General features: G+C 41.5%; 1 protein-coding gene across 1 annotated transcript in view; it reads left to right on the forward strand.

The window, feature by feature from the left end:
• Window positions 1-9,453: 9,453 nt before the first annotated feature.
• LOC124796070 overlaps window positions 9,454-12,839 on the forward strand; it is a 131,859-nt gene continuing 128,473 nt past the window's right edge. Inside the window, exons 1-2 of the mRNA XM_047260156.1 lie at window positions 9,454-9,469; window positions 9,544-9,603. Coding sequence (XP_047116112.1) covers window positions 9,454-9,469; window positions 9,544-9,603 — 76 coding nt within the window. The remainder of the gene's footprint in view (window positions 9,470-9,543; window positions 9,604-12,839) is intronic.

Below are 12,839 nucleotides of genomic sequence, written 5' to 3' on the forward strand. Positions count from 1 at the left end.
TGCAGCATTAAGGCTACTCCAGATGCAAGGAAAGAGATCCATAGATACTTTCAAAAATGAAAGTGCAAGCAGTTTTAAACTAACTAGTTTATTTTTTAGAAAAATTAGGATTAGTATTAAGCCTATCTATCATTTTTTAAATAATTCGTCGTCCGATAACGCCAATTAATATAGACTCCCCAACACAGAACTTTCATTCCAGTAGTGAAATCGTGCGGTAGAGTTCTCGCTTCCCACGCCCGGGTTCCCGGGTTCGATTCCCGGCGGGGTCAGGGATTTTCTCTGCCTCGTGATGGTTGGGTGTTGTGTGATGTCCTTAGGTTAGTTAGGTTTAAGTAGTTCTAAGTTCTAGGGGACTGATGACCATAGATGTTAAGTCCCATAGTGCTCAGAGCCATTTGAACCATTTGAACCAGTAGTGAAAGATTTAAGATTTGGGATATGTGTGTAATTTATCAGATGTTTTGGATTTTCAAAGAAAATTAAACTCTTGAATAGACTACAGCAACCATTTTGAATTAAAATACTTTTATTTCCTTATTCTTAAATACGAGCATAATACACATTTCTACACATTTTTTGTGTTGATTATGCTATTTACTTTTGACCATGTTTTAGAGAATTCTGTTAAACAAGAGTCTTCGTGATCATGTTTGTCCCATGGCACTTGTTTGTACTTCAACTTGCATTTGTTAGAAAACCGTTGGAGCTTTGTACAATGATTTGTAGACGTTTTTTCGGTAACTTGTCTTTCTAGAGTTGTATGTGGGCCACAAAATAGTAATGAGCAGTTGTGCACATGTCTTCGTCAAACGAAAGTTGACACCAGACAGGAGTAAAGTAATTACAACCTACACTTAAAAGTGACAGTATTGTGTCTCAGGTTGCAACACATGAGGATCCGCCAAAGGCTTCTATCGAATCCATATATTCTCATCTCCCTACTGCCTTTGCGTCTCCAAAGACATCAATCATATTTGTTTCAGCTGTTCAGCTGTCCCCGAATACAGCATAAGATCATGAAATTACTCCAGGGAGTTGTGTCGTCGAGAAACGAACTCACAATGTTCTAGCAGCACAGGTAGAGTATCCCGTATGAAATCATGATAACGTGCTCCATTGAGCGTAGGTGGAAGAACATGGGGCCCAATCAAGACATCACCAACAATGCCTGCCCAAACGTTCACAGAAAATCTGTGTTGATGACGTGATTGCACAGTTGCGTGCGGCTTCTCGTCAGCCCACACAAGTTGATTGTGAAAATTTACAATTTGATCACGTTGGAATGAAGCCTCATCCGTAAAGAGAACATTTGCACTGCAATGAGGATTGACACATTGTTGGATGAACCACTCGCAGAAGTGTTCCCGTGGAGGCCAATCAGCTGCTGATAGTGCCTGCACACGCTGTACATGGTACGGAAACAACTGGTTCTCCCGTAGCACTCTCCGTACAGTGACGTGGTCAACGTTACCTTGTACAGCAGCAACTTCTCTGACGCTGACATTAGGGTTATCGTCAACTGCACGAAGAATCGCCTCGTCCATTGCAGGCGTCCTCGTCGTTCTAGGTCTTTCCCAGTCGCGAGTCATAAGCTGGAATGTTCCGTGCTCCCTAAGATGCCGATCAATTGCTTCGAACGTCTTCCTGTCGGGACACCTTCGTTCTGGAAATCTGTCTCGGTACAAACGTACCGCGCCACGGCTATTGCCTCGTGCTAATTCATACATCAAATGGGCATCTGCCAACTCCGCAATTGTAAACATTGCACTGACTGCAAAACCACGTTCGTGATGAACACTAATCTGTTGATGCTACGTACTGATGTGCTTGATGCTAGTACTGTAGAGCAATGAGTCGCATGTCAACACAAGCACCGAAGTCAACATTACCTTCCTTAAATTGGGCCAACTGGCGGTGAATCGAGGAAGTACAGTACATACTGACGAAACTAAAATGAGCTCTAACATGGAAATTAAGCGTTTCCGGACGTATGTCCACATAAGATCTTTTCTTTATTTGTGTGTGAGGAATGTATCCTGAAAGTTTGGCCGTACCTTTTTGTAACACCCTGTATACAATATGACTGACATTGATCGAGTGACTTTCCAAGTGCAGACACATCGGCCTTTATATACTACTAGTGCGGGTGACGAAGAAACATTCGGTCCAAAATTGCTTCCAGCGCCGGTAGCAGCACTTATCCAGCACTCTTTTTGGCTACAAAATTATCTATATCGTTGTTTATTGAACACCTACAACGATCCCAACTTTTCTCTAGGTTCCTCTGCTTATACTGTATGGAGTTCTTATCCCGATAACTTTTAAACTTTAAACTTCAGTACTTTTCAAACGGAACTGCGAGCAAATAGTGACCTCTGAACTGTCTCTTTCTCATTTCCGTAACTTTATTGAATTATGGTATCATACTTACCTCAAATACAATGCTGTCGTTTTAGCTTCGTATCTTATTTACGGAGGTAAAATAGACTAACTCATTTTTCCAGATTTTGAAACGAAACTCGGGTCTTGAAAAAGTAAATGGAAAGGCAGTTTTATGAAATATTCTACCATATGGTTTTATAATAAACAGAACGTAGTTCCGAAAGTAATATTATGTGCTTTTGAATTTTGAAAAAAGTGAGATCATTCCAAAGGTAAAACCTCGACAGAAAGTTTTTATAACCAGTTGAACCTAATTCCAAAAGTACAGCTTCAATATTACGCCCTTTCAGATTTTCCTAAAAAACTGGAATTTTGAAGAAACTACTTCCTGGAACATGCTGTGAGTCGAAACCTTTGACACTGATTTAGTTTTACATAATCAGCTGAGTGGGCAGCGTGACGGAATGTCAATCCTAAGGGCCCGGGTTCGATCCCCAGCTGGGTCGGAGAAATAGTTGGTGAACCTAAAATATAAAACGGTAATGGTTGTGTTAAAAAAAAAGAAAGATAGCGAAACATGGTGGACAGAAAATTGTGAAAAGTCTCGATGTAGGAATGGGTATAACAATCGGCTTGAAATTAAAGTGGGAAAATAACACGTTTTCGAAACTCGCAGAAGACTAAGCCATGGCAGTCTGCAAATGGCAAAAACTTGGTAATATGCTCAATGTGTTGAGATGTTCGTTAACTTCAGGTGGACCGAGCGGTTCAAGCCGCTTCAGTTTGGAACCGCGTGACCGCTACGGTCGCAGGATCGAATCCTGCCTCGAGCATGGATGTGTGTGATGTCCTTAGGTTAGTTAGGTTTAAGAAGATCTAAGCTATGACCTCAGATGTTATGTCCCATAGTGCTCAGAGCCATTTAGAACTTCAGGTGGAAAACATGGAACGAGTGCATATCGATAACGCGTTTTAGCTGGTGTTCCTGCTAAGAATGCCAAAAAAAAAAAAAAAAAAAAAAAACCAAGGAGGTGAGCATGAAAAGAGCAAATCACACATGAAATGCGTAGGAATCATACGTAGTAAAGAAAAGCAAAGTAGGGAAAAATCCTTGAGTGAAAGTGAAAAGTTGTGGGGAAAGCAGCATCACGGAAAAATAATTACAACTGGTTTGTTGTTCAGATTTGCATATATAATAACTAAACAGAAGTTATCATTCGAACCTTATCCCGCACTAATTGAACTACTAAAGATTAATGGTTTATCAGTCGGTTGTATTCTTCATTCTGACAATGCATGCCAAAATGTCATTATGTTGATGGGAGACGAAATGAAAAAGAATCTTGATCGCTTCCTTATAGAATCGGGTACAAAGTTTAGTATAATGATGGACGAAAGTGGAACGATTTCCAATAAAACCTGTTTAATAATACATGTACGTTGCTCCTTTGAGGGAGTCGCCTGCAATTATTTTTTCGATATTGTCTAATTAATGGGACGGAAGAACATATTTTCAGTACACTGTCAGAAGATCGTGAAAAGTACAACATTAAATGCGATGTTCTAAAGAAGGTATCGCAACAGCTGGTGCATCAACAATTCCTGCACCTTACAAAGGCGTAGCAGCTCTTCTTCGTAATCATTTACGTAATGAATTATTGTCGCGCAGTTATGAATCATAAAATGGAACTAGCTGTCCATGAGGTTAAAGATGCTGTGACAGGTGCTTACCATGTACAGTCTCTTTTAGGTTCCTTCTACTCTGTGTTTCCTCAAAGTCCCAAACATCAGAGACGACTGCAGGGTATTTCACAAGAATTATCCTCTCAGACATTAAAACTAGGCCGCGTTATTAATGTTATCCGATTTCTTCTTGAAAGGCACAGTTCCCTTGCCCAGCTTTTTGAAAATCTGAGTCATGATGGTTCCCGATCAGTTCGTGATGGATCTGAATTTGAAGCCTCAAAAATTGTCACTTATAATCGTTGCTTATAATAGAATTAGTTGCACATTGAAGCCCTAGATGCTCTGAAACTACAATCATTCTTTATGCAAAACAAAAATTCTTCATTGCTTCATGCAAAACAAGAAACTGACATGGCTGTAGAAACTCTTAAAACACTGAAAACAAATGATTTATCCGCGAATTAGGTTATAATATTACAATAGCTGGAGGAAAAGCGCAGTTTCAATTGAGTCGTATTCAAGGAACCATCTTGCGATGAACGTAACAACTTTTAAACATTTCGGAAGAAATGTTCGTTTCACAGACTTTAGTCGTTAACGTATTCTCCTTCACTATGTACAACAGTCTGCCAAAGCAGGGGTAACTTCTTGATTCCGCGACTGGTAGAATCAAGTGCTTTCGAGGCGAAGAACTCGTCGAGGGAGTGTATTTTCATTCGGAAAGGAAGTTGCATGAAGATTGTTAGATATAGAACGGAAAAATGGAAATTTGAGGCGCAAGATCAGGTGAATAAAGCGAGTGCAGAATGATCCCCAACCCAACACCTGTACAAAGTTTTTTGTCGTTCTAACCGAAAGCTGGTGGGCGTTACCGTGGAGTGGTATCACTTCAAACAGTTGTTCTCTCTGCAGAATGTCTCAGTCGTTGACAATAAATCTCAGCAGTGATGGTTACATCGCGGGGAAGCATTCGCATACATCACACCGTCGCAGTTCCACCAGATGCGCGCACGTCTTTATACGGGAGTTGCTGCATTTGTTTGGGCTCAACCATTCGTTTCTTTTCCTTATGTTAGCATAAAGGGTACGGATAGGAATAGCCGACGACGACGAGCTAGCAGAGCTGAACATGTGGCCACCCGCTGGCTTTTGTGATTTTGGTTAGAGTATGCGTGAACAATACACCAGATTTTTGAACCTTCAGCCTTGCATACAAATCTCACGTGATGTGGAATGATTACAGTTCATCACATTTCTCAGTTATCGAGTCCACTGGCGTGGATCATTGAGGGTTAACGCATTTAAACGATCTCCTTCAAACGCCAAAGGTCTTCCTGAACGTGGAAAGTCACTTAATGACAAAACGAGCCTCCATAAAAGGAGAAAATCATTTTCTTGCCGTGCTCTGGCCAGTGACATTATCTCATACACGGCACGACTCTTTCTGGCTGCCTCCGGTGCTGTCACCCCTCTAAAGAACTCAAATAAAGAAATACACCACTGGCCATTAAGATTGCTAACCCCGGAAGAAATGCAAATGATAAACGGGTATTCATTGGACAAATATATTATACTAGAATTGACACGTGATTACATTTTCACGCAATTTGGGTGCATAGACCCTGAGAAATAAGTACCCAGAACAACCACCTCTGGCCATAATAACGGCTTTGATACGCCTGGGCATTGAGTCAAACAGAGCTTGGAAGGAGCGTACAGGTACAGATGTCCATGCGGCTTCAACACGATACCACAGTTCATCAAGAGTAGTCACTGGCTTATTGTGACGAGCCAGTTGCTCGGCCACCATTGACCAGACGTTTTCAATTGGTGAGATCTCTGGAGAATGTGCTGGCCAGGGCAGCAGTCGAACATTTTCTGTATCCAGAAAGGCCCGTACAGGACTACAACATGCGGTCGTGCATTATCCTGCTGAAATGTAGAGTTTCGCAGGGATCGAATGAGGGGTAGAGCTACGGGTCGTAACACATCTGAAATGTAACGTCCACTGTTCAAAGTGCCGTCTATGAGAACAAGAGGTGACCGAGTCGTGTAACCAATGGCACCCTATACCATCATACCGGGTGCTACGCCAGTATGGCGATAACGAATACACGCTTCCAATGTGCGTTCACCGCGATGTCGCCAAACACGGATGCGGCCATCATGATGCTGTAAACAGATTCTGGATTCATCCGAAAAAATGACGTTTTGCCTTTCGTGCACCCAGGTTCGTCGTTGAGCACATCATCGGAGGCGTTCCTGTCTGTGATGCAGCGTCAAGGGTAACCGCAGCCATGGTCTCCAAGCTGATAGTCCATGTTGGTGCAAACGTCGGCGAACTGTTCTTGCAGATGGTTGTTGTCTTGCAAACGTCCCCATCTGTTGACTCAAGGATCGAGACGTGGCTGCACGATCCGTTACAGCCATGCGGATAAGATGCCTGTCATCTCTACTGCTAGTGATACGAGGCCGTTGGGATCCAGCATGGCGTTCTGTATTACCCTCCTGAACCCGCCGATTCCATATTCTGCTAACAGCCATAGGATCTCGACCAAAGCGAGCAGCAATGTCACGATACGATAAACCGCAATCGCGATAGGCTAAAATTCGACCTTTATCAAAGTCGGAAACGCTATGGTACGCATTTCTCCTCCTTACACGAGGCATCACAACAACGTTTCACAGGGCAACGCCGGTCAACTGCTGTTTGTGTATGAGAAATCGGTTGGAAACTTTCCTCATGTCAGCACGCTGTAGGTGTCGCCGCCGGCGCCAACCTTGTGTGAATGCTCTGAAAAGCTAATCATTTCCACATCACAGCATCTTCTTCCTGTCGGTTAAATTTCACGTCTGTAGTACTTCATCTTCGTCGTGTAGCAATTTTAATGGACAGTAGTGTATGTCGAAAATGTTCCGATTTCTCAACTTGGCACTCCATTTTCTAGCGTCCAAATGTTCACTCTCTATGGGTGTGTTTCATCTCAAACAGCAATACTAAACTAAAAATAAAAAAATGACAATCGATAAACAAATCCCTAGTAACCGGAATGCCAACATGGAAAACAAAGACGCTATGACCTTATGCACCAACCTAATATTTCTCTACATCCTTGTGAGTTAATGAGCATTTCGCTCTCATTTAAGTATATGGCCGAAAGAGTCAGCCTTCAGGAATTGTGAAACGAACCCTGTCGTCCACAACCGCGTGCCACAAAGGCCGTAGATTCACCACGAGATGGGGAAACTCACAGGCGTCTATTGTCTATTGAGGCCGAAGCTGTGTAGTGTGCGAGTGAGACAGATGAGAACCTATGTTATAGGGAAACCCAGTAGAAGCCGTTTGTGACAAGCAGACGTAGCAGTGTTAAACATGGCGGACCTAAGATCGGCCATAAAGGGAAACATTTATGAAAACTATTTAAATCTGTAGTAATGCAGAGAATGAAGCCACAGTAATTTTAATCTGCGATCCTCCATAAAGTTTCATGGTGATCCCAATAAAACTTGAATATTGATCATATCTATAATAGTTTAGGATTTACTGTTAAAATGAAGTTAACAAGTTTTGTAACAAAGACCTGAATACCAAAATCTGAAGGCTTTGGTCGATCTTAACGATCGACATTTCATATAGAAGCTCATAATTAAAATGACAAACATTGTAAATTTCAATTCTGTAACTTTGTTTGTTTAAAAGATGTAATAAATTTAAATTATCAGTATTTTCAGTTAAGCATAAGATCATCATTTCCTCCACACAAAACACATTGAAAGATGACAACATGGCACCTTACTGAATCATTAAGTAAAACAACAAATATTTGTTGCAGAGGAAATGCTGGTGCAGACGTGAAAGCGGACAGTTCGGCTGGAGACGCCAAAGGGGACAGTTCGGATTGTGACACGAAAGTAGACAGTCGGTCTGTAGGTAGCTAGGAAACGAAACGACTTAGAAAATTTCGCGTTGTGTGGTATCGCGGGACTTAGTCTCTGAGCGGGGAGCAGCCGCGAGCCTGGTGTGAACTCAAACTTTTCGCGTAGTCAACGAGGTGGAGTACTGGACTTGTAATTCGCGATGGGATTGTGAATGATCGAACTGTATCAAATGGATATGCACTCGAGTGTAAAAGTAACTCTAACTACGACCACTTTCGCTATTAGTTTGCTACCTGAATAACCATTATTCTAACCAAATCGCAACTGTATGGTCTACATCATTTGTGGGTCGTGAATTTAGTTCCCGACATTATTATTGCTGTTATTATATGTTACATTAAATTTGCATTTCGCAAACTTGCTATCAGACAGACAATTTAACCAAAGGGTCACAAGTGTCTAATTTACGGCGTGTAATGCGACACGTGCGGTTCAAACCCTATATGAGTCTGAGCCGAGACATTTGGGCGAAGACGGACCGCATGTGAGCCCGAACATGGGATGTTAGTTCGCATCCTCTGTTAATGCCACCTGACAAGGGTCAGAGTACTTAATTACGAACGAGGGTTTTGCGTGTTACCTCAGTCGTGGATACAAGAAATTTGTCGGGCATCAGCCTTTATTACCATTAGCCTGTATCATCATTCCACTTTAAATCACTATGTACGCTGTCATACATTTAACATATGTGTCTGCTTCCAACGATCGGCAGTCGTGCAACTAATGTATTTCGGCTATTTATGAGCAAAATGTGAATTTTTTTTATTTTGACGGTCAAATGCCAAATTCTGCTCCACGCGTCGATGCTCTCACAGTTTTTCTCCAATTTACTACAACTCTCTACCGTCGCAACTTGTCCGTATACAACATCATCATCTGCGAGCTGTATTATAAAACTTCTGGGTTATCCATTTCCACACATGACTGTGAGAAATAGAAGTATATCTGAATATGATTAACGCCCTGTAAGTAAACCTAGTTTATAACAACAAACTAATTCTCTAGATGAGGCTACGTCTAGTACTGCTGATATAGTGTCACTGAAACTGTAACATTTTGGAACGAAAGGACTCTGGTAAATTAGCGATTACAATGACAACACTTAATATGCGTCTCAGATAGTCCGCAGTACTGCTGCGAGTGACTTTTAGTTCACGGTTAAAAACAAGCGTGTTTCCATGGTTACGCCTCACTGTTCACTAGTCTTTCGATATGTGTTATGTGTACCGGCAACAGATGATTGCAAGGCTCTGACACAGCTCCGGTTTCGCGTGATCCAACTGGATGCTAAACACAAACGTTGTGTTTAATGCGATACCACAACCAACAATGGTTTCAAATACTCAGCTCATCATTTTGCTAACAAAATGTTCCGTACGAATGTAGTGCGTTCACTAAAAGTGACCTCAAATTCAATTCTTTCGAGTGTGACAAGTGAGACAAATGCAAGGTGCATATGGTAAGTACCGAACCCACCACCGCTCTCACAAGGGTTATTCAAGTAGACTGCGTATTTTTAACTTGTGTTTGCAGATCTCTCGCTGGGGAAGATGGCAGAGCCATGTGATTTCGAGACAGCAATCGCTCAGACAGGTTAGTGCTGTGGAAAATATTATTTCTAACGTGAATAGTTATTTTTACTAAAAAAAACTGTATCGTTAGTGAATGAAGCGAATGGTAGGTAAAGTAGCTACCTGGGACCTAAATGCGTCGAGCGTGCAGCAATTCTCGTAACGAATACACTTTCTGTGAATTATTGTGCCTCTTACTGTACTTGCCAAAGGTAAGAACTGAAAGTAACAAGTAATAGTTTAAAATCATTCTACATCTACACGGATACTCTGCAAATCACATTTATGTGCCTGGCAGAGGGCTCATCGATCCACCCTCACAATTCTCTGTTATTCCAATCTCGCACAGCGCGAGGAGAAAACGAACACCAATATCTTTCCGTACGAGGTCTGATTTCCCTTACTTTATCATGATGATAGTGTCTCCCTATGTAGATCGGGGTTAACAAAATATTTTCGCAGTCGGAGTAGAAAGTTGGTGTTTGGAATTTCGTGAGAAGATTCCGCCGCAACGAAAAAGCCTTTGTTTTGGTGATGTCCACCCCTAATCCTGTATCATTTAAGTGACACTCTCTTCCCTATTTCGCGAAAATACAAAACGTGCTGCCCTTCTTTGAACTTTTTCGATGTACTCCGTCAGTCCTATCTGATAAGGATCCCACACCGCGCAGCAGCATTCTAAAAGAGGACGGACAAGCGTAGTTGGGCTGTCTCCTTAGTAGATCTGTTACATTTTCTAAGTGTCCTGCCAATAAAAGCAGTCTTTGGTTAGCCTTCTCCACAACATTTTCTGTGTGTTTCTTCCAATTTAAGTTGTTCGTAATTGTATTTCCTAGCTATTTAGTTGAATTTACGGCCTTTAGATTTGACTGATTTATCATGCAACCGAAGCTTAACGGATTCTTTTTATCACTCATGTGGATGACCTCACACTTTTCCTTATTTAGGGTCAACTGCCAATTTTCGCACCATTCAGATATCTTTTCTAAATCGGTATGCTATTTGTTTTGCTCTTCTGATCACTTTACTAGTCGATAAACGACAGCATTACCTGAAAACTACCTAAGACGGCTGCTCAGATTGTCTCCCAGATCGTTTATATAGGCAAGGAGCAGCAAAGGGCCTATAACACTACCTCGGGGATGACTTTCCGTCAGTTACTGCGAACTGTGACGTCTCTGACAGTAAATCGCGAATCCAGTCACATAACAGAGACGATATTCCATAAGCACGTAATTTCACTACAAGCTACTTGTGTGTTACAGTGTCGAAAGCCTTCCGCTAAACCAGAAATGCGGAACGAGTTTTTCAAGTGAAATATATCTTGGCGTAGCAATATTTTAGATTATTCTGTTCTTAGTTATACTGAAAATTGTTGGCGATCTGATTTCAGGGTTTTCGGCCTGTAAACCACAAAGTCAAAGATAAATCGCCAGGATAAACAAATTAAGTGATAAAAAGGAACATTAATCAGGAGGTTTCATCGGGGCGTCTAATATGCAGGTTCCGCTGTCTTAGGCCAGCAGTAAACGTTCGTCATTTCATGTTGTCAATGTCAGGCATTTCACATATCTTTAATTTAAATATCAGACCTTTTTATCCTTTTGTATAGTCGCAGCTGTCTCCTACCTTAAGTCTTTCAGTTCAAAACTTTTGAACACTACAAGTTCGTCTTCCACTGGTCCACCTTCGCAAGTTTATTAACAGCTAACTTCGTAAAAATTTTGAGGTACTATGGACTGGCTATTCATAAACAGTAATTGAGGCTATAGTCACCTCAACCTGACTCTGCAGCCACGCACGCAAAAACAGTGGTTACAGTGTAATATTAGACTCAGTTTCTACAAATAAGGGTCAAGTTTTCCATTGGTATTTGCCCGAGAAAGCAAGTTGAAGCGACAGCATACAGTTAAGGATTTTCTGATTGTTCGCCGAAATCGTAGGCTGTTACTTTCTCATTCCGTTACTGACCTCACCTTTGGCTATGACATCGTTAAGTGGCAAGATTAGTTCGTTCGACGAAGATGTCAAACCTGACTGATTCGTGCTTCGAAACATGTACGATATGTCATAGACTGCCATTTCCCCGTACCTACCTGTCCAAAAATTTCAGAGACCGATTTTATTCCTGGCGTCTAAGCGATGTCAGCGCAGTAACTACGGTGGCAGCTAGAACTAACAACTGTAAACAACAGATGTGCATTCCACCAATCAGCTGCGAGCAGGCAGTGTTAGGCAGTGGATGTGCGGCAGTAGTGTCAGTGAGTCAACAGTGTAAATGTAAGTCAATAACGAATTTTGTTTTGTTTTATTTTTTTTAGGCTGGACATAAAGTAGTGTGTCAACGTCGTCTTGTCACAAATGAATCCCTAAATAAAGTGTTCAAGTCACTGTATCAGTGTTTTGAAGAAGAAAAAAGTAAGTGAAAAGTCTGTCCCACACACCTTGACTCCCCAACAAAAACGGTTTTTGGACGCCTGATGCTGCTTAGAACGCGACTAGAGAATTTCAGTTGCTCAAAACTTTGTACTCATGTCCGTTTGCAGATCAAATCTAAATAAAATACTGTCACGGAAGCAGCTACCCTCAGAGCTGGAGAGGTCTCTCTCATATACCCATAACCAGTGATCGCAATCAATTTACTCGTTCATTTTAAACGATTTCAGTTTCCAATAACAGTAAACAAGGCTCAGGGTCAGAGAGAGAGGGGAAGAAAAGACGGACAGAGAAGGGAAGAAAATGGATGTAGAGAGGGAAAGGAGATGGACAGAGATAGGGGAGAAAGAGATGGCGTTCCTGTTGTATCACTGAATATTAGTCATTCTTCCTGGAACACCCTATTCACTTGGTGTTTGAGAGTGAGAGCACTTAGCGACTTCCAAGACACTTTATATATGGCTTCAAACCTTTACGAAATTTTTCTCGCTAAAATGACGAAAGGAAAAATGTTTAGCGTTTCCTACATTTTCACTGTTCACGCAGTAAAACTTAAGCATCAAGCACGGCGTTTCAGTTTATTACTTGTTTACAAGTAACTCTATTCCCAAGACATTGCAGACGTTATCCACACATACATCTGAATGTACCTACAGAATTATATCATTGTATGACTCATAGTTCTGGTGATACGACGTTCATACATGGGAGTTTGATTTTTAAAAAGCTGCAGGTGGGGTCTACTGATATAACACAAATGAGCAACACAGACTAAATCTTATACATTGTCAACACGCCTGTCTTTAAAAAATAAACAAAGTA

The sequence above is a fragment of the Schistocerca piceifrons genome, chromosome 4 (assembly GCF_021461385.2).
Source record: "Schistocerca piceifrons isolate TAMUIC-IGC-003096 chromosome 4, iqSchPice1.1, whole genome shotgun sequence".
NCBI classification, from domain to species: domain Eukaryota; kingdom Metazoa; phylum Arthropoda; class Insecta; order Orthoptera; family Acrididae; genus Schistocerca; species Schistocerca piceifrons.